The following is a 23210-nucleotide window of genomic DNA, read 5'->3' on the forward strand; positions in this document are numbered from 1 at the left end:
TCAGTTTATTTATTTATTGTGCCATGGTTCCATCCTATGGAATCCTGAGAGTTTTAATTCAAAGTTCTTTTCAAAATAGGGTTGCCATAACTTGCTACCACCAAACTGGGACAAAAGTAGAAAAAATATAGGACAAACTGTAGGACAAAATTTTGCTGAAAATGTAGGACATTCAAGAAAAATGAAGGACACAACCAACTAGGAGTCAAAAACATTAATTTTTTTTTAAAAAAAGGCACACAACAGTAGAATTCAAAGATATGGAGATGAGTCCTGACTGAATGATGCATCTGAGGAAATAGAATTGTCTAGGAAAGCTTATGCTGCCTAGTTGCTGCCACTCCGCTGGAGCCTGGAGGAGGCCTTGTCATGGCGGCCTCCTTTTTGGGGGCCCAGCCGGCTGGCCAGGCCCCTCGCATTTCTGCCGCAGCCAGAGGAGGCCGCAGCCAGGGCCCCAACCATGTCACCGCCTCCAAAGCCTCGCTGAGGCAGGAGGAGGCAGCGGCTGGAGCCCGACCGTGGTGCTGCCTCCAAAGCCTCACCAAGGCAGAAGAAGCCCGAGGCCAGCACCGCCTCCAATGGGGGCAAGGCAGGCAGACCAGCAGAGCCCACCCCCTGCCCAAGGAAAGGGAGTATGGAGCCCTGCGCGGCTGCGCCCCTGGCCAACTGCAGGTGACTACCTGGGGAATTAGGGCAAGCCGGGACGGGACCGTGCCAAGCCATAAAAACCTGGGATAGTCCTGGTTGTTCCCAGGATATGGCAAACCTACTTCAAAAGGATTCTAGAGCAGTAATTCAGGGAAATGCAGGTCTCTCTACCAAACTCCAAAGCCCAAGATTCCATAAAATGGAGCCATGGCACGTAAAGTGGCATCAAACGGCTAAACCTGTACAGTGTAACTCTTCCTTTCAGCAGCCTGAGAACACAGATTTTCTTCCTGTACTGTATTTTTGATACAGGTGGGAACCAGAGAGTTTTAGCAGCAGTGTCCTCAAAGTCACCCTTGACGTTCACTGGAGTGCAGCAGCCCAATTCCTAGTGTCTTCTGTTCCAAGAACTGCTTTCTAAATAGGTAACTACCCAAATTCAGAACTGTAGAATATAAAGTATGTTATATGTAAGCCAAAGGGCAATGAGTAACTGGAGCATCCAATCTCAGGAAGGTTCCGAGCTGGTTAATTTCTTTCCAGTTGGCTGGCTTGTTTGTACTGCTAGTAAGCAAATCCATGTACCCAGCTTTTGTTGCATGCCGTGGATGAGTACATACAATTACTATATGAGCAGGAAATCCCTTTTCATTTGAGCAGGCCTTTGGCAGGTCACTCCAAAGAGGGCTTTTATATTGGGTGGCTGCCTTAATTTTTTAAAAATTGTTTTCAGATACTTCATTTTAATAATTTCCTTTATGTTTTAAAGGAAGTATCTTTTTGTTTGTTTGTTTTGCAAATGGATGTTAAATTTCCTGGACTTTGATGCTCTCCCAGCAGCCACATGACCAGAAAGAGGAGATGCAGGCCTGAAAGTACTCCTCTTCCATACCATCTGAAATGAGAACAGAAACAGCAAAATACAGGCCTATGACTAACATGCCAAGACCATGTTGCACCCTAGTCTGGAAAGTGACATGGATGTGGCCACTAGGTGGACCTGGAGCAGAGGTTAATACAATGCCAGTGGCAGGTGCATGAGTCAGCATTTGGTGTGCAGTGCATGATGGGGAAGTCTAATGCAACATGCACAGTAGATGAAGCCAGCCAGCAGTGCATCATGGGAGCTCTGATGCAAAAGGCACTGGGTATGAAACCAGCCAGGTTTCATTCGTGGATGGCATGGCTGTCACATGACCCCAGGAGGACGACCTATTTAAGGGAGAGGGACAATCTCTGCTGTTGGTTTGCTATGGTTGGTGGTTGGTGAAACACTTTTGTTAGTTTGTATAGCTGTGAGCATTCAAGATGGCTGTCTGATACCCTGCGTAATCTTTGTAAATATTCTGCAACAAATATTAAAGCTTTCGTTGTGTGAAGTCTCGCTGTCCAGAGATTCGTTCCTTGAAGTTGAAAGCTGCAGCCTGTGCGTGGGAGGATTTTTCCTGTGCCGCCCTGAGCCAGACTCTTCACAGAGACCATCTGCTAGGCATTCTTGCCTACGTGCATCAATTCTGTGTGTGTGCTAGACACAGTTCGTCTGCATACACCAACATAACATCTTCAATTTTTTTTCTCCTGTATGGTTTTTAACTCTTTGCCTGGTAAAGAAATCAGTGAAGATTCGAAAGCTCGCAACATATATTTTGTGCATTTTGTTTGGTCCAATAAAGGTATCACTGTTTGGTGGATTTTTAATGTTACTGGATTTGCTATGTGGCCAACACAGCTACCCCCGTGATGATTCTGTTTTATTATCTTTATTGCTTGCTGCCTTGCATCATGTCTTTAGGAGAAAAGCATGGCATCTATCTAGTGAATAAAAATAACCTACAGTTTTGAATGTTGGTATGTGCTGTAAAGTTTGTTTGGAAGGCACAGAAAGGTGTTTAGTGCCCTTATTGTGGAGTTAGGTAGACTGCTCCCTCCCCACGTTGTCTGTGGTATTAGGGCAAAACAGTTCAGGCTGCGTGTACTGTATGAGGAATGCTGCTCCCAGCATTGCACGTACTCCATATGAAACCCTGTGCAGACTGCGGAGAGTTTCTATGAAGAGAACAGTGAGATAATTACCTGTACATTCCTAAAGTTGCATCCACACTGCAGAAATAATCCAGTTTGACAAACTGCTATGGCTCAGTATTATGGAATCTTAGGGATTGTAGTTTGTGGTGACACCAGAACTCTGACAGAGAAAGCGAAATGACTCATAAAACTACAGTTCACAGAATTTCATATCATTGAACCATGGCAGTTAAAGTAGTATCAGAGTGGATTATTTTTGCAGTGTGGATGCAGCCCAAGACAAGTAGGAGGAGTGGGATTTCATGCTGAAAGAATGGACCCAGTCCTTTGCACAAGGTCCTCCTGGGTTCACTCCTTGGAACCACTCCAGTTCAAGTGATCAGGTAGCAGGTGACAGGACAGACCCTCCTGTATCTGAGACCATGGAGAACTATTGTCACTCAGAGTAAACAAGACCAATTCCCATGGACAAACTGCACTGGTGTAAGTCAGTTTCCTATCTTCCTCCAAATGTATAACACGAAACAAACATTGTAAGAAATTTAGACTGGTCACCATCAGATAAGAACTGGGCAGAAAAAGTGACAATTGAATCACTTTTGGTTTTAAACAATGAAGGTATAGATAAATGGCTAGCTTCTACTTGCCATGGTGTAGCTTTGCATTAGAGAGGCTGGTTGCTCAGTGAGTAAAAACAGCCCTCCCTTCCATTGGGAGGCCTCTACATCTGGATTTGGTTTGGTTTCCGCACTAGGAGCAGTGTGCTCCATCTAGTATGGATGCAATTCACCTGAACTTCCTTGATTTCAGAATTTCCACTCAGATTGCATCATAGCTATACTTTGGAAATAGTAGATAATTAACAGTATGCTGAGAAGTAAGCAAACTCTGTATTGTTACCTAGACTGACTGCAGCGAAAAAGCCCTAAAGGTGAAGGCATCTGCATAGTCTATCCCAGAGTGAACTTCTGCGGCCCTCCACATGTCTTTGGGCTGCAACTCCCATAGGTCCGCACCATTGGCTAGGGACACTGAGAGTTGCAGCCCAAAAACATCTGAAGGACTTGAGATGCTGGTCTATACATTGGCAAATTTCATTGTGTATTAAATTATTGTATTATGATTTTTAGCTGCATTTTGTTTTATACTATGTTGTAACTGCCTTGGGTCCCATAGTGGCAGGTAGATGCCACTTGTTAAATGGTGATAGCCTTCCTTATTTGACTTCTGGAATACATCAGAGTTACTACAGTTGCTATCCTTGCTGATTACACCAATATGCTACTGATTTATACGCTTTCTACCTCAGATCAGACATTGTTTGTCTCTACATGTGGTAAACTCATGTACAAGCACACACATAAGGCAAAGTGGAACCAAACCAAGCCACTGTTTTCCAGGGATTTGGTGCCAATGACGCAAAGCAGACAGAGATTACTAGAGCAACATTGGCAGACGACTTGGAGTGTCTGAGCACAGAGGCAAGAGACTACCCCATGGCAATATGGGCAGCAAAGAAATTGTTATTTTTTGCTGCCATCGCATCTGCAAAGAACAGCAGAGCTGTTTGGAATGGTCAGGTGTCTATATAACACACTGCTCCTCAAGAAGAAAATGCAGACTACTTGACAGGGAATTTGCATGGCACTGTGCAAATAAAATTGCTCAGATCTGCTCTGACTTGGATGCTGTAGTTCAGGGGTCGGCAACTTCCAGTCCACGGGCCGGATGCAGCCCGTCGAGGCCTTCCTACCGGCCCCTGCACCGCTCCGGGCACCATTTTGTTTTAGAAAATGGCGACCGAAGTCTCGCGCAACTTTCCCATCGCACGAGACTTCGCCGCCATTTTCAAAAACAAAATGCTGGCAGGCCTCTGGGAGGCCCGTTGCGGTGTCCGGGGCCCTCCAATAGGGCTCCGGCAGCGGCAGCGGGCCTCTAGGACTTTTTTGCCGGCCTCTGACGGGGCCTGGGGCCCTGTCAGGGGCCAGCAAAGAGGAGGCCTCCAGCGCTGGTGGCCCCCGCCGGCTTTTTTGCTGGCCTCTGATGGGGCCTGGGGCCCCGTCAGGGGCCGGCAAAGAGGAGGAGGCCTCCAGCACTGTCAGCCCCCGCTGGTTTTGCCAGAGGAGGCCTCCAGCACTGGTGGCCTCACCGGATTTTTTGCTGGCCTCTGATGGGGCCTGGGGCCCCGTCAGGGGCCGGCAAAGAGGGGGAGGCCTCCAGCACTGGTGGCCCCCGCCGGCTCTTTCCCAGCCTCTGACAGGACCAGGGGCCCCGTCAGGGGCCGGCAAAGAGGAGGAGGCCTGGCCCCCGAAGAGTGGAAGCTCCCCCACCGACTTCGGCCCCCCAGTTGTCTGAGGGACAGCAACCTGGCCCCTGGCTCAAAAAGGTTGCCTACCCCTGCTGTAGTTGAAATGGCTCTAGCGGATGTAACCTTGCCTCCTGCTTGTCTAGTGATATTGAATACTTTTCAGTTTGTGTAGCCTGAGGATGTGGACAGGATCCTTGGAGAGGTGAAAGCCTGGACACTTGTCCTTCCTGGCTTATCAAACAGGCCAGAGAGGGTCTGGCTGGAGTGGGTGAAGGAGGGTAATCATTGCCTCCTTACCACAAGACAGGGTTCCAATTTGCCTAAACAAGGCAGTTTGGGAGGCCTCTGTTGAAGAACTCTGCGTCACTCTATAATGGATAATTATTGACCAGTGTCCAACATACCATTTTGGGCCAAGTTCTGCAGGACCTCTCAGCAGCTTTCAATACCAGGTTTGCTACTGGATGTTTATGTAAACAAAATAAACAAAATAAGTACTTGTGACTAAAGTTATGATTTTAAAAATATTTTTTATAAAAAATTAATTTTAAAAAATCTTTAAAAACATCACATTTTACCAAATTTTCACTTCAACCACATGACACTATGTATATGCAAATGTATTCTGTGCATATGATATTGTGACTTAAAGGTATAGCTTTAATTTTGCTAGTTGTTTATGCCACATTATGACATTCAGTTATATGCAGGAATTACAACTGAGTAACAGTAGTACAAAAGTATGACTAAACATTCTGTATGGTGTGCTATGGGAGGAGGTCAAATGTCTTAATGGACAAAAATAGTTGTCTAAGACTACCTTCCACATTAAGAGAAATCATGAATGGCTTGAGCACATGAAAGATTACTGGAACTGAGGTGACAACATGAGTTACCGCACCTGATGACACTAAGCCTAGAGACACCACTGAAGAAGGGTATACATGTCATGTTTGCTTCTCTGCCATTTCCAATAGACAGATGTCATGTCAGAAAAAGCCAAATAATCTTTTCATAGTGAATACAGATCCAAGAAAACAGCAGGCAAATGCACCACTTTGTGCAGAAAATTTATGCCATGCAAAGGATAATGAAAAAGTACATACTAAAATTGCTTTTTGAGGTGACAATTCTTAACGAATCAGCTGCTCAATGGCGATGCAATATCAATGTACATCCCACTAAATGGGCCTACTCTAATCTAAACTATCAGTTGGATCTGCATCTTGCTATGCTTCCTACAATATACCTGTAATGACCTTGGAAGATGTGTAGGACACAAAGGTAATTATAATCACCCATCTAGTCCTTCTTTTTAAATCAGACAACTTCCACTCTGAAGAGGAATTTTCTTACTCTCTTGGTGTCTAGGAAGACCTCCAGTTGTTCTCCCATTCCTGTATTACTTTGATCTTTAGTAACTCTAAATAGTATTAACTCATTCTTACCCATGTATGTTTTGAATACCATTTGCTCCAAAGCAAAGCTTACAGTATTTTGTTGTACATGGCAATGCTGTCTCTACAAGCATTGGGTCTGCAAATTAAGATCATCCATAAAATGTATTAATGGACAAAAATAGTTTTCTAAGACTACCTTCTACATTAAGAGAAATCATGAATGGCTTTAGCACATGAAAGAATTACTGGAACTGAGAAATTATCAACATCCATGATATTTTTGGGTTCTAATGCCCACTGACCCCTGCCACTGCAGAGTGTCAGGCAGGGATTATGGAAATAATAGTCATCAACATCTTAAGGGCTACAGGTACCCCAGCCCTGCAGTGAAATGTGGGGAGTTTGAGACAGTCTTCTGCAGGATGAAACAGAAATAATTAATGAGTTGTCCAGTAATGCACAAGGATTGCTTCTAAACCTTGTTTGACATAGTATCATACCTCTGATGGACACAGCAAAACAATGTAGGAAGTGACACCTTCTGTCCACAGCTCATGCATTTGCTGCCACTGGAAGCAGTGAAAGGTTTCACAAGGTGCTCAGCATGGTTTAATATGAGAAACCTCAGTACCAGCACACAATATAATTCTGCAGTACCTCTTTATCCCAACTGAACTATAGTTCGCCATTTTGTCTACTTCTGTGTCTCCAAATGAGGTTAAGACACTTTAGCTATGAAACAGACTGAATAAAATATTCCAGACTGTTCTTTCTAAAGACAAAATATAACTGGTAACTGATATACTGCCTCCTCCCCACTCTTAAAGAATGGAAATCCATATTTAGCAAAATAGAGCTGGGAAACTTCCATGTGATGCAATGAAGTTTCAGAAGCCCTTTGCAACTGTAGCTAGAGTAAGCCTGGCTTATCACACACTCTCTGGTGTCATTGTCAGTGCTTTAAATATTCACTCTTCATAGAGGAACCCACCAGATCCAAATCTTTCTGTGACAATGCAGCAGATTGTCATTATTTCCAACCATTCACTCCAATTGCACATTAGAGTTTTGTCAACCTTTAAAATCTGCAGTATTATGTATACTTTAAACGACATTTTAAATACCTTTTAGATCTGCTTTTTAAAGTTATGAAACACTGATAGGTTAGTTAAAAGAATCCTAGGGAAACATAATTTAACTTTTATTGAAATCGTTTGAACACTTTGTTACATTAAATCTGATTCCCAAGCGGAAACCAACCTTAAGGAAACCAGTGTAAATAGGAAAAGGTATGAACAAGGAAGAGCGCCTGGCCAGCCCAAGGATTCGTATGTTGTCTATGGGAACACACTTTTTGCCTGTGAGCCCTTACGAAAACACTGAGCAGAGGCTTAGTGCTGCAGGGAGATCTTCATTCCATCTTGCCAGCAACATAATCACTTTGGCTCGAGGGTTACTGGAATGTTCAGCAACAGTATCCAAAGGTGACTTTTTTCTTTTTTGCATCTTGTTCATGCACCTATTACCAGAAAAGGAGTACATCTCTGTGCAACTAAGGCTTCTGAGGCCTGTGGCTTTAAAGCAGACATATATCTCCGGGGGAGGGGGAGGGGGAGCAGTGATGCTGATGTTCCAAGAATTCTATAGTTTGGCCTGGAATAAACTATTTCCACATTGCAAGTTCATGAGGATTTTTTTCTTCCCCTTATGGCCACTGAAGCAGAACAGTTTTAAAAAGGTACAGCTTTTTTTTTCTCATCACAACATCATTCAGTTAGGAGGAGCTATACCAGTCCTAGGCCTTCCATGCTGCTCCTCAAGATACAGAAGGCCATTTGGAAAAAGGCCCAACTTGTCATTAGCCCAATTAGCATTAAAGGAGAATTCTGGGGTATTTTACCAACAGCTGTGCAAATACTGATGAAAGACGTCATATGATTGATACTGAAAAAGACTCATCATGCAAAGGACAGCCACTGTCCCAAGGCTAAAGCTATAGAGATTCGTACCTTCCAGTAAAAACACTTTTCAAATCATAACAAGCCATTTTAAATTAGAATACAGGAATCAAATATACAGGCAATTTGAAACAGCTCCAAAATGTACACCAAAGCAACCTAGCAAACATACAAAGAACCCCTCATCTCCACTTCATGTGATGGGTGAATCTGTAGAACAAATACCCTGCCTGCAGGAAGAACTCATTGCCAATTATTATTTCTGTAAACCTGAGTAGTGAGAGCAATAAATATAAAGAGTGTTAAAAATGCAAGTTTCATGTTGAAGTTGAAAGGATTTTGTTCAAAATTGATCCCACCCTTGGAAAGCATTAAACCATCTCTCTAAAATCTACAGAGAAGGGAAAAGTATGATTTCTGGCTGAGAAGAAACATCAGTGTTCAAGCAAACTGGATGCTAGAAATCCAGCAATCGCTAAATAAATCATTGTAAACTAGGCCTGACTCTTCTTCCCCCTTTCCCTTTGAAACATTCCCTTGCAGAAGGCATCTGAAGCTAAAATCTTCATATTTGGTTGGAAGTGTTTTGTTGTCCCACCTCAATATATACACATGGAAATGTGAATAGGCACAACAGAAGGTTTAAACGTTCAACAAATCCTCATCACTGTCATCATGAAATGATGCTGTGTTTGTTGAGTTCTGTAGTTTCCGCTGGCCAAAAGTGGTGCTACCTTTGCTTTTCGTGCTGCTATTAAGCAGGTTTGCTTTATCGCTGCTTGAAAGATTAAGAGGCTTGTTGTAATGAGGCCTCCTTGTGTCAAAGCCTCGAGACTGAATGTCTCTAGCTGAATGTATTTTCACCTCTGGTATTGTTAAAACTTCATCCTCGCTGTCCATGTCATCAACTTGGAGGGATGTCAGGGCATCTGATTTAACTGTTTTACTAGTAATATGGCCATTTTCTTGCCCTTCATTTCCTGCTTTCTGATTTGGTGCAGCAACTTCTTCCATGAGCCATTCTGTTTCATTTTCATTCACTTCTTCAGTATTTATCTGTTATGTTTAAGGAGATGAAATTAGAAAACAACGTTTTAAAACATCTCTACAGACAGACACACTACAGATGTTTGCTCTAGTATGGAGCAGGCCCAAGGATCAATGCTTAAAATCTCCAGTATTTAAAAAGGGGTGTGTGTGATGGGAAACATCTCTGCTGCAAGCCCTGATGAGCTGCTGTGAATCGGAATGGAGAATACTGGGCTAGATGGACAACAGGACTGATTCAGTATAAGACAACATCATAGCAGCTACATTTACTTATATTATTCCTACTGGCAACTTTCTTACAGGAGTACAAAGGTTTAACTCAAGGGTGAGCCCAGTGCAGCCCTCCGGATATCAAATTACAGCTCCCAGCACTGCTCACTATTGGCTACACTGGCTAAAGCTGATGAAAGCTACAGTCCAGCGACATTTGGAGTGCCACACTTTGCTCAACCCTGGATTAACTGAAGCAATTCCAGTTAACATACATTTCAAGTACACTGCTCTTCAAAAGCAGAGAATCTTAAGAAGCACACACATTTTAAACTTGCATGGTTCTTTTTGAAAAACTTCCTTCACCCACACAGCACCTTATATTAGACCATAGGTGAAATCCAATTTTGTACTAGTGGTCACTGTGGAACTTTCTTGCTCTCCCTGCCCTGTGTGTTAACCAGAAAAGAGCTCCAGATACTCCACCCTGGCCCTTCCCTGCTTCTGCTAGAGTCTGCTACTCCATCAACAGATGTCCACCACTGATCCTAAATCTATTTTAGAATTGGAATTGCATCAATAAATCTTTGTACACCCTTAAGAATACAGTCTGCTCATCATACCAATGTGTTTCTCTCTTGTTGCTGAGTTTCTCTATCTCCCTCTGAGAAATACATGTTAGTCTGAAAAATAAGTTCCTTAATAGTCACAGATTTCACATAAAGTCCTTCACATACTGTACAATCTGCTAATGCTTCTGAACATTTACCTAGGCTATCCAAATATGAAGATCAGAAAGAGTTCTCGAGGATATCTCCAAAACTGAGGTGGGCTTAAAGAATAACAGTGGCTCTCAACAACTGGACATTATGAATAATCAAGTTTCGTATAACAATTTTGTGACAGCAGTAATTTATATCTGAAGCAGCTCAATCTCACATGAAATTACATGTCACTGATTTTAAACACAATTGACAATCATGAACACAGTTCATAGTCTACATACCAAAATCTTAGAAAAGCCTACACACACACACACACACACACACACACAGAGGGAAAAGTTACCTTTGTATACTTATAAGAAACACTTGATGTTCTCCGACAGCAATTGGCAATTTTTTGCTTCATAGTCTCTCTACAAAACAAAAAGTTAAGTGTTATGCACTTTGAGAAAAAGTATCAATTGCAGATATCCTAATTTATCTGATTTTACTGGTAATTGCTGGCCAAGCCCTATATCAGATTTTATAGCCAGAGCTGAGAAATGGATCCACACATTGTTCATATTTCCACTGTAATGCCTGAAAGAAAAGTTGCAGGAATACTGGTTGAAACTAGCACCACAATAAGAAATATACAAAGATCAAGCTCCCTTGCTCTCCATTGTAAACCTTATTCCAAAAGTAAGGAGAGAAACACTGGCAAGGGACAAATGAACATAAGTGTGTAGATCGCCCCTGTGTGACATCCCTGTTCAGACAGAAGAGTGGCGGAAATATTTGACTTTTGAGATGGGAAATGAAGGAGAGGGACATTGCCTGATGATAAGTAAAGACAAAGGTAGTCCCTTGACATGAATGTCTCCTTGTAACTGACTGTAGGGGGTGGTGCTCATCTCTGTTACTAAGCTGAAGAACCAAAGTTATCCAAAGACAAATCCAACGGTCATGTGGCCAGCATGACCACACTGAATGCTGTTACTTTCCCACCAAAGTGGTACCTATTTATCTATTTGCATTTGCATGCTTTTGAACTGCTAGGTTGGCAGAAGCTCACTCCATCATGCAGCCTTGAACTGCCAACCTTCTGATCTTCCAATCGTCAGAACTGGCATCTTAACCACTAAATATCCCCTTGATATGCTTTTTGGTGGTAGAGCATAACAAAAATATATGCTTGACCACTCTAGAAAGCATCTGTGTTGGAATGGTAGAGACCAAGAAGTTGTTATTTTAAAAAAAGCCTGTAGCCTTTTTCAACTTACCTTCTTTCCTTTTTGTAAAGTAACAAGATCACTAGGCATACTGTAAGAACCACCAGGAGTAAACTCAGTAGTGCTCCAACTGCTTGGCTTCTTCCTGAGAGGCCTTTATAAAAATGACCTTCCTCATATGTTTTGTCATTTGTTGTCTCCGAGGTTCTGTAAATGATATAGAAAGCATTACTGCATTAATTCAGAGCATGCTGTAGTCCTCTGAGATCTATTCTATCCTATTTCAGAGGATCCCTTGATTCAGCATTAGCTCTTTAAGGCATTGAACAGGAAACCACAGAACAGAGGAGCCAAGAACCCATCAATCCCACCTGCACTGCTATTCTGAGGGACGTCCTGGAAGCCAGTCTTTGAACATGTTTGGCTAAATACAATAGGTATCCAAGCATTTTGCCAAAGTGCTGGTTCTGAGTCATGTGGAGGAAGCTGGTCTAGCAAGTGATTAGTGAACACATTCACATGTGTTGTTCTAAACACTGATTCTCAGAGCTCACCAGAAAATGTCTTCAAACTAGACAAGACAGTTTTCCCAGCACTACTGCTTTCAAGAAAACTACTTGCCAGATGTTCATCCAGTGTCATGGATGGCAGAATACAATAAAGGGGTAGCTTTGAGGAACCACACTTAGACCAGGCATGGACAACTGTGAAAGAGGTGTGTGTGTGTTGTGTGCTTTCAGGTCATTTTCATATCATGGGATTTTCTTGGCAAGATATCTTCAGAGGAGGTTTGCCATTGCCTTCCCCTGAGGCTGAGAGCATGTGATTTTCACAAGGTCACCTAGTGGGTTTCATGGCTAAGCCGGGAATTGAATCCAGTGCTCAAACCACTATGCCACACTGGCTTTCTTTATCTGTGAGGGGACCAGAGGCCAATTTCCCCATCCCACATTCCCTTACTGGTCTCACCCCCACCTCACACACAGACAAATTCCAAATATTTCAGTTTTCTTCTGCAGCCACTCTCAAAATGGTACAGGAAAAAACATACCTTCACTTTCTATCACCATTTTGAGAGGAATCATCAAGGAAAATAGAGCTATTTATTCTGTAGATATTCTCCAAATCGTGATAGGAAATAATGACATGTCTATTCTGGTTGCCCTTCTGAGAGTGAGTGCAGCTGACAACAGAGAGGTGTTCCAGGGTACTTGTGGGGGTGGAAGTATTTTTTGCACATTTTAATGTATTTGATGTAAACCCATTAAGGCAAAACAGCCCCAGAATTATGCTGATTCTTTTCCTTTGGGGACTGGTGAGGGGATTCAGGTCTGAAAAAGTGTGGCCTAGGTCTGCATGCAGACTGGGGGCTGCACTTTAACCACTCCAGTTTAGATTGATGGCACTCACTGAAGTGGGCTCCCATTGGGTCTCATTTTGTTCCCCATGATACTTGATATCCATATGAAGCTGCTGGAAGGGGCCATTACAGAATTGGGATTGTATAAAGCAAAATACTAGTTGCATTCAAACTCTTATTTCATTTTTTTCTGTTATCTAGGTCAAGCAAGGTGAGGTGGAATAGCTAAATTGTGGTCTGGACTCTGTGACAGACTGGATAAGGGCCAATAAACTGAGTTCTGATAAAATGGGAGTAATGTATTTTGATTATCTCCTAGTCAAAGGGGAAGATGTTTAACATATGCTAAATAGAGCTATACTCCCTCTGAAAAACCAGGCTCTTCTTCACATCAAATAATTATAGCACTCTGATACAACATTAACTGCCATGGCTGTCCCTTAGGGAATCCTTGATACCTCTTTCTAAACAGTAAATCCCAGGATTCCATAGGATGTTGTCATGACAGTTAAAGCTATAATTGTGTAGTATTTAAAAATCCAGGTTTGCAATCTAGGAGTACTCTTTGTTAACTTTAGGCTTTGGGTGTGTTTAATGGCACAAAATGCATTTTATCACTTAGGCTGGGGCATGAGCCTCTTCAGAAAGCGTATGTAGAGAGATCTTGTAGCACCTTTGAGACTAACTGAAAGAAAGAAGCTGACAGCATAAGCTTTCATAGACTTTGTAGACTTAGATGCTTTTTCCGAGGAAGTAGACTGAAGTCTACGAAAGCTCATGCTTCCAACTTCTTTCTTTCACTTAGTCTCAAAGGTGCAACAAGCTCTCTCTACATACTGATTCTACAGACTAGCACAGCTATATCTTTGAATTCTACCTCTTCAGAAAGAGTGAAATGATGCAATGGTGATCCATGTTTTGATACCATTGCTTTGCCTACTTTAGTAAATATATATGAGCTCTCTGTTCAATTATTTTTTAAATGCCAGACAGTACTCCATCTCAGGGTTTGCAGGGGGTTTTTAAAACTGAAAACTGAATTACAAATATTCCACTCTTTTGTTTCATTGTTTCTGAATGGAAGTATACAAATCTTAAATTAAAAAAAAAAAACAATCAAGGGCAGTCAAAGAGGAAAGAATTGTGCCAATTCATTAAATCAGTAGTTCATAAATATTTACAACTAAGAATCTGATCAATTGACTATCTTTACATGGGAGCCACTTCCAATCATGATACTCCCTTAAAAGGCTGCTACTATCTAATTTACTCAAGAGTGACTGAATTATTGTGAACACCACAGTGTGTAAATGTTACTCCAGATATGCATGCAATGTGGCCTTCTGTGATGAGCCAGCTTCCACAGGATAAGAACAGGCACGCTTTCCTGCTCAAAAAGATGGACTTACACCAATGGACAAACTGCCGAGGTGTGCCAGATAAACAGGTATTGGCAGTCTGATGACTCATGAAGGAATTCAGGAATGCCTTCTTTGGCTTGTTCACTGCAGTGGAAGAAAATATTTGAGGACACAACCTTTGTTTGGTCTCTGCCACATTTGGAATCAGAGGAAAATACAACATCCAGATCACCATCTACCAAAAAAAAAAAAAAAAAAAAGAGGAGGAGGGAAAAAAATAAAATATTGAAATTATTTTACAAGTGGCAACATCTCAAACCCCACCCCCTAAATATTGCAGAGCTATAAACAGGAGAGAATATGATGTGACTGCAAATCTTGGATCAATCCATCAAGCCCAGTAGTATCTAAATATTTTAAGATTGCCTTTTGGATGGCCGGAAATTAACATTGCACTGTAGCCTGCCCATCAGTTCGATGAATGCCTTCCAGATGTTAAGTACGGGCCATCAGTGTATGCTCTGCCAAGAACACATTCTATAATGGGGTGCACGAACTGCAGCCCAAATAGGTAAAGGAATCAAGGGAAGAGACAGACAGGGGTATGAAAGAGATAATTATTTTTTATGCATTTTTTCACCTCTACATCCAGGCTTTCAGGAAAGTAGAGGGACTAGAGCCCTCCCCTCCCTCCTTCCAACTGTCATCTTCTGGCCTGGGAGGGAGTGAAAGGACAGGCCCAATGCCATCAGGCCCGGCCTTGATTAAGAAAAAGAGCCCTCCCTCCAGTCCATTTGCCTTGGTCCAGGCCTCAGAGGGAGAGAAGAATGCTGGACCTGATCCCCTCTCCTTCTCCTTTTGTGTCATGTCTTTTTAGATTGTAAGCCTGAGGGCAGGAAACCATTTATTATCCCCTCTGTTGTAAGCTGCCCAGATTCCCAGTGATTGGGCGGCATATAAATAAATCCTGTTGTTGTTGTTGTTATTATTACTATTCTGACAATGATGGAGGAATACATGGCCATTTGACAGAAGTGCTGGATTGCTAGATTGTAATTTGCTTAACCCTACACCACTGGTTGATCTTGGGTGAGTCACATTCTCTCAACCTCGGGGGAAGACGAGGGCAAAACTTGCCAAAAAATATACATGATAGGGTTGCTATGACATGAAGGCACACCACAACAATGTTATATGTTGACAGTTGTAGTCAGTTTCTGCATGCCAGGGTTGCAATCTCCTTGGAAGCCAAGGAAGTGGTAAGCTATTTGGAAAACAGCAAAAATGAAAAAGAAAAGAAAAGCCATACTTGTACTTGTTATAGTATAAGTTGTTAGACCAAATAAGTATTTACCTTTAATGTAATATTTTGCCTTGTCAGAAGATCCAATTCTCCGGTAACGGGGTTCTGATTTTTTCACTTGGCATATGCTAGCTCCCAAGCATTCCTGATGCTCTGAGTGAGCAATAGCAGAAAGCTGAATCTCATATATGTAGATGTCACCATTTGTTCTGATATCTCCAGAGGCATTGTATAATCTGAAGAAGAGCAAGTCAAATTAAAATACAAAGGCAACCACAGTCAATATCAAGTTAAAAGGTATTGGTAAAGTAAAAGGTTCAATACCTATTCTTACCTACAGTTCATAAGAATTCTATATTCAGGATGGCTTGTGTAGCTCATGTAAACTTGCCAAGTCCAAATCCAACTAATAGGGTAAAATAGCCTTTGTCCAACTAATCTGTGACTCTTCCACATATTCTATATGCCTCTAGGTACATATTGTTTTCACAATACTGTCTGCAAAACTTCACCAAACGTTACTCCAGCCTCACTTATGCACTGAGGTTTGAATGTTTTGCACACCTGAGGACCAACTGAGAATCTTGTAGCCTTCACTGCTCCAACTAAAGTATGTTTTCTCATGTATTGTGAACTAAGGGAGGTATGTTTCCTATAGTAAGATTATAGCCATCACCTGAATCTTCAAAATTATAGGCAGAGGCAGCTCCATTTTGCTTGATTTTTCTCAGGCCTTTCAGACACATTCTCCTGGTGTAATTTTAGCCCTGCCCTTTCTACTGGCTTTATTATACCTGGGAGAGACTACTTACTTGTAATAGATATCACCCAAACTGAAATTTGCTCCAGTTACTGGATTTATCACCATGCCATTCTTTATGTTTACTTCTTGGGGTTTCACAGCACAAGCAGCCCGTGTTTCCCATGTGATGTAATAAGCACAATTTTCTTCATCAATCCTAACAAGAAAAATTTGAGAAGAGAGCTATAAACTGGCAACAATAAGTGAAGGTGGCAGAAGAATGTATCCCAAAAATAAGTAGTATCATCATGTTAACTGAACATCTGACTGAGATCTATAATACATTCCTCAGTTTTTATAAAAGTTTTCTATTCTCATTAAAGGCACCATTTTATAACCCATTATACAATCCACTGTCTACTCCAGACAGATTTCCCTCACCAGATTTTGACAATGTATGCCACCTGGGTTCACTAGAAGATAATTTAAAAGAGGAATTCTTCATCTTGAGAATACTAAATTATGCCAGTATATAGGACCAGCAAAAGACAGAGCTAAATAAAACCATGCCTGATAGCGAAGGGAACAAGACACAATGACAAATGTCAAGACAGGAAGAAACTGCACGCGTGCTGCAAACAGAAACAAGAAAACATCATGGAAGGAAAGAGAAACAACTCAGCAAGAAAAAATGGCTTTAGAGAAAATGCTGACAGATTACTATTTCATATATTTTTGCATATTTATACTACAGCACGTCAGCATTTTAAGTGGCTAACTGGCAGATTAGTAACATGAGATTTTCATATGTTAAAGAATATTGCTAGAATTTATAGCTGCAGAAACGTGTTAAAAGTATTAAGTGATGATGAAGAATTCCTATTTATCTTACTTTCCTCCATAGTACTGGGACCGAAGGTGGCTCACAAAATTAAAATAAACACAATGAAGACAATTACCAAAAGAAAAAGAAAAACATATAAGAAGTTATTAGTAAAATACAATTAATCATTGCCTAACCTTAAAACCCTATAAAACAGATTCATTAAAAGAATACAAAAATAAAGAAATATAAATTTAAAAAATAAATAAAAAGGGGGAAAAAAGAGTATGACATTCAAATTAAATGCATCTTGCTGACCAATCAAGAGCACCAAGGCCAGAAGGTATATCCCAAACCCCCCCCCCTCAATTTTGAATGGTAACATTACTTATTAAACACAATCTTGGGATGAAAGAGGGGCAATGTTAAACAGCACACAATGAAACGCCCTCACAGTCAATTATTAGAAAAGCATGAAATGACAACAAGGACAGAGCCATCCTAGCCTTCTTAGGCAGTTCCAAAGCCTGGGAGAAACCACCAAGAAGATCCTCTACTGTGTTCCCACCAAACAAACCTGGGAAGGTGGAACTGAGAGAAGCGCATTTCTTGAAAATCTCAGAGCCTGACAGGCTCATATAGGGAAATATTCCAAACTGATATGTGATGGCCTGAGGTAGTAATCATCCAAGAGATCCAGGGTCATCAATACTGGGCAAACCCCGCAGAAAAACTGAAGCAGAGACACATTACTTGCATGTCCCTAATACTTCTCTACCTCCTCCTTCAATTTGTGTGAGGATTTCCCAACTATTTGGAGCAGTTCTGAAGGATGCATGGGAAGGAAATGTGTTCCATCAGCAGGACCAAATATACTCTTATGCTTACCTATCAAATCTTGGCAAGCCAACTGTTTTCGCACATTGCAGCTCTATGACAGTTGTTGCTTTCTTCCCTCTCTGCTGACATTCATGACCATTGGAGTAACTGATAAGAATTTTATCATCTGAAACAAAGCACCATTTTCTTGTAAATCAATAGCAAAAGACACCCTTTGAATTCAAGATGCAGTTCAGTTCACTGGGTCTCAACTAGTGGGACAATTCCTTCTGCAAGTGTCACATGCTATTTTATGCCAAGCCCACCTGCCATGGATTATTCATCTGTAGCTTTTTGACAAACTATCTTTCTTAGTACAATTTTTAACTGCTTGTGTTTCTTCTAGTATAAAAAATTATCCCCAATACTACTACAATTGTTCATCTATTCTCTGCAAGAATTTTTATTCTCTGTTTTATAGATATCAGAGCAGCAAAAATCATGTCCAGAATAACTACTGTTTTCAAAAATTATCATTCATATTTACTCCCAACAATACTAACCACGGTTTTTTGTGGGTTTTTTGGGCTATGTGGCCATGTTCTAGAAGAGTTTATACCTGGATGGGAGTGGGTATCCTTTGCATATCCTGAGAAGGCTGGCCCAGTACCATCAAGGGCTGGCCTGAAGAAAGAGGCTCCTCCCTCCCTAACTGTCATCTTTCGGCCTCTGAGGGAGAGAGAAGGCTGGCCCAGTACCATCAAGGGCTGGCCTGAAGAAAGAGGCTCCTCCCTCCCTAACTGTCATCTTTCGGCCTCTGAGGGAGAGAGTAGGCTGGCCCAGTTCCATCAGGGGCTAGCCTAAAGAAAGAGGCTCCTCCCTCCCTAACTGTCATCTTTCGGCCTCTGAGGGAGAGAGTAGGCTGGCCCAGTTCCATCAGGGGCTAGCCTAAAGAAAGAGGCTCCTCCCTCCCTAACTGTCATCTTTTGGCCTCTGAGGGAGAGAGTAGGCTGGCCCAGTTCCATCAGGGGCTAGCCTGAAGAAGAAGAGCCCTCCCTCCGGTCCATCTGCCTTGGTCCAGGCCTCAGAGGGAGAGAAGAATGCTGGACCTGATTCCCTCCCCCCTCACCATTCCCTTCTCCTTTTGTGTCGTGTCTTTTAGATTGTAAGCCTGTGGGCAGGGAACTGTCCGTTATCCCCTCTATTGTAAACCGCTCGGATTCCCAGTGATTGGGCGGTATATAAATAAAACCTATTATTATTATTATTATTATTATTATTATTATTATTATTATTATTATTAATATTATATCCTGAGGCCTGGCCATCAACAACAGAACAATACACAGATTAACATGGCGATCACACCTCCTCACCCAGGATCACACAATGTGTATGTGTGTGTGTGTGCGCGCACGCACGCACGCGCACCCACACACAAACACTCCTCCAGGTCAGCATTCTCTGAAGATGCCAGCCACAGATGCCGGCAAAATGTCAGGAATAAAATCTTCTAGAACACAGCCACATAGCCCAAAAAATACACAAAAAACTATGGATGCCAGCAATGAAAGCCTTCGACTTCACAATACTAACTACAATTTTTATGCCCTTAAAATATACCATAAATGATAAATATAGGAACAAAATATCTGTAAACATGTATGTGCCCTTCTTGGAAAAAAGTAGCCTTTCTGACAGACTGAGAGGCGTTACAAACCGCCGCTTTGTGGCGGTCTCCCGGCGCTGCTGTTTGCTCCGTAAGGGAGCCGCCGCAGCCAAACCACGCGGCTCCCTTACAGCGCAAAAAAGAAGCTCCAAAATGGAGCTTCTTCTGGCGTCGTGCTCATGATGCCGCGAGGCGCCAATGGCACACTCACGACATCATTAGCGCCGCGCGACGTGCGGACGCACAGCGTCCGTTACGTCAAGATGGCGGTGGCCGTGTGGAACGGCCACCGCCATTTGTTACGGACAGAGTCCGTAACAGGAAGAGGGGCGTCTGGAAGAGACGCCCCTTTTTTAAACTGGGACATCCTGAGGACGTCCCAAGTGGCGGTTTGTAACCCGCCATAGTAAGACTTAATACACAAAAGCTGAGAATCACTGTTTTAAACCATGTTTGTGAAAGTATAGCAAGCAAAGCTTGAAAGCCCCCCCAAAAAAGAGTGGGAGAAAGAGAGAATCAAACTGTTAGCCTTCAGGGCGAAACAAACGGCTCCAATGAGGCAGCTTGGAGATGCCCCATTTAGGCTGGATTGGGGTCATGGCAAACAGATGTGTGCCTCCAATCCAGCCAGCTTCTGCCCCAAATAGGAGCAGAAAAAGTCACCCCTTTGTCTCTGGAGCTGGTTTTTTTGCCAGCTCTGGGGCACGTGGCATCTAAACGCCATGCCCCCAAGTCGCCCAGAAACTGCTTGGTATGTAATTGCCAGTGCGACTTCCAGGCAATTTGGTGGTGTGGTGCATGTAAACGCCACATCCCCAAGCCACCTTGAAGCCGACTGAAGCTGTCTGCCTGTTTCGGCCCTATGTCAATCATCAATCATCACCATTGGTATCCATCTTTTCTGACCTTCCAGTGAAAATGTTTCCTTCAGAAAACATAACTAGCTCTGTCATGTGATTTTTATTTATTTATTTTTATTTATAAGCCCTTTTTCTACCAATATGTGACCCAAAACTGAATAGTCAGTATGTGTTCATGATTTAGTTTTTAAAGACTAACAGTAATCCTTTCATAAGGATAAAAATCAACTTCAGGAATATTTGACATTTTGAGGAGAAGTTAGTTTTTCCAACCATTAATGGAACCCCCGCATAGATGGTAATATTGACGATGGAGGGAAACCTACATCCTAAGGATTTCTTAAAGCAATACTTACCAATTCAAACACGACTGGACTGCACTTAAAGATGTTAGGAATTCATCAGGTTAGGAACAGAATTAGAAGTTTAGCTAAGGTAGCCCAAGTGAGATGAAATATGAAATTTAAAATAGATTTTAGAAATAAAGGTAAGGGAGCTTAATAAAATGCACATTCTTCTTTACATGAAAGATTTTCTACACATGAACACTGAAAAGTCATTGTGTTGCCTCTCCCACTGTGAACAAGAGCTTCAAAACATATACTCTACCTGTTACATTCAGTTTCTGAGTATGCACTAATCCCAGAACCTGCACAGCTCCATTTGGATTTTTTCGGCAAACACTTGCCTGTTCTGGGCAACCTGTGGGCCCTTCATGGACTCTCTGACAAAGATTCATATAGTAACTATAAATGAGACAAAGAAAGGGAAATGCAATTCATCACTGCAACCTAATCAGAACCTATATCAGTACTGTATATTTATACAAAGCATTTTACCCCACTTGTCAGTCAAAAAAGGCTCCTAGGGCTACTTAGAATCTAGTTTAAATCCTATATTTAAAAGTTTAAATTCTGCATCTACAAAAGCTGAATCTGGCAACTTGGAAAATTGTGCTGATTGAGTAAAGTTGCATAATTGTGCAAAATCTTACAATTTATTTTGGTTTTAGCTGCCTTTACGCAGAGTGATTAAAATCCCATTCTCAAGTCTGTAATGGGGTGCAGGAACACCTGGGGTACTGGAAAAATGGTACTGGGAGCGATTATTATTATTATTATTACTGTTATTATTATAGTTTATTTTTATAGCGCTGTAAATGTACACAGCGCTGTACATACAAATGATCAAATCAATAAAAATAAAACCTGCCAATGGCATGCAATCTACAAAATACATATAAAACAATAGGTAATAATATAAAATAGTTAAAATAAGCAGGCAACAATTTAAAAGATCAACATCAACTATCCAATCAAATATCAGATAGATAGCCTGGGAACACTTCCCTGAACAGGATAGTTTTCAACTCAGATTTAAAAGTGGTCAAAGAAGTGATGGTGATGATGATGATGATGATGATGATGATAATAATAATAATAATAATAAATTTTATTTCTATTTCCCGCCTCTCCCAATGGATCGAAGCGGGATTACAAGCATAAAATCACAATAACATCTATATCACAATAAAATATCATCACCCAAGTTCATGGGGAAAGAAGGTTCCAGGAGTGAGGGGCAGCAAGTGAGAAGGGATGAATCCGAGATGGGGCAGTGGAGATCCTAGGCTGGGACAGCAGACCTTGACTACTAGAACGGAGGATACGAGTGGGAATGTACGGAGAAAGAAGATCAGATAAATAAAGAGGGGCCAGCCCATGCAGGGCTTTAAAGGTCAACAACAGATGCTTATATTGGATATGGAAGGGAAAGGGGAACCAGTGAAGGGATGGTAATAAAGGAGAAACATGGTCAAAGCAGTAAGCAGATGTAATGATGCGTGCCGCTGAATGAGGAACGGAAATTAAAGGACAAAGATGAGAGAAAGGAAGCACTGCCAGAAGGAAGTTGCAGTAATCTAGTCAGGAGACCACCAGAGCATGGACCAGAGTCTTGGCAGTGGAGGTCGAGAGAAATGGACGGATTTTGGCAATGTTGTAAAGAAAGAATCTACAAGCTTTGGCTGTGGCCTGGATGTGGAGGGTAAAAGATAAGGGAACACAGGAGGAAATCTGACTACCCGTGATCACTGCAAAAGATCTGACAAATAAGATTTAAACCAGTAAAGTTTGAAAACCTGAGGTCAGAAAGTATATCAACTAAAACACAGTGATCCATGGTGTCTGTGAGCTGTACTTTTGCCCACCTTTTCTACATTAAATAAGCAGAACCTTTGCAATTTCTTATACTATTTCCCCTTTGGACACTGAATAAACATTCTAGACTATTATAGTGGTCTGAATGGCAGACTAGGAACTTGAGAAAGTACTTCCTTAACCCAAATTCATATTATCACAAAACATAAAGCCACCTAGAAAATGTGTAAGTTAATTATCTAATTAAAAATAAACTGGTGAGCTGCTTTCCATTATAATTCTTATCTATACTCACAATGAGCTGTCTTTGTCAGCAAAGACCCATGATCCTGTGAGGGAGGAAAGAACTCTCAAATCGTAGGTTTTGTGCTTCTGAATAAACTTGCACTCCATTTTCCGGGGTGGACACACAACTTGTGTTTTCCATTGAAATGTTACAGCACAGTCAAGTGTCTCACTCAAAAGCTGAGGGTTTCCATTCCCAGCATTATCATCACATTGGAAAATAATAGTAGACTCTCGATGCCCAGATACTGCAAGATAGGAGCAAACATTTACAATCATAAACTATAAAGCCTA

The 23210-nt window shown here is 41.7% G+C and overlaps 1 protein-coding gene across 1 annotated transcript in view; it reads right to left on the reverse strand.

Annotated features, from left to right (window-relative positions):
• Positions 1-7558: 7558 nt before the first annotated feature.
• IGF2R (insulin like growth factor 2 receptor) overlaps positions 7559-23210 on the reverse strand; it is a 108942-nt gene continuing 93290 nt past the window's right edge. Inside the window, exons 40-48 of the mRNA XM_089530097.1 lie at positions 22927-23164; positions 21082-21218; positions 18013-18130; positions 16372-16518; positions 15611-15795; positions 14305-14491; positions 11587-11742; positions 10668-10737; positions 7559-9395 (exon numbers count right to left, since the gene is read on the reverse strand). Of these exons, the coding sequence (XP_089386223.1) occupies positions 8982-9395; positions 10668-10737; positions 11587-11742; positions 14305-14491; positions 15611-15795; positions 16372-16518; positions 18013-18130; positions 21082-21218; positions 22927-23164 (1652 nt within the window). The 3' untranslated portion in view covers positions 7559-8981. The remainder of the gene's footprint in view (positions 9396-10667; positions 10738-11586; positions 11743-14304; positions 14492-15610; positions 15796-16371; positions 16519-18012; positions 18131-21081; positions 21219-22926; positions 23165-23210) is intronic.

This window comes from Sceloporus occidentalis, unplaced genomic scaffold (assembly GCF_023333645.1).
Source record: "Sceloporus occidentalis isolate IW3139 unplaced genomic scaffold, rSceOcc1.0.p SCAF_6, whole genome shotgun sequence".
In the NCBI taxonomy this organism is placed as follows: Eukaryota; Metazoa; Chordata; class Lepidosauria; order Squamata; family Phrynosomatidae; genus Sceloporus; species Sceloporus occidentalis.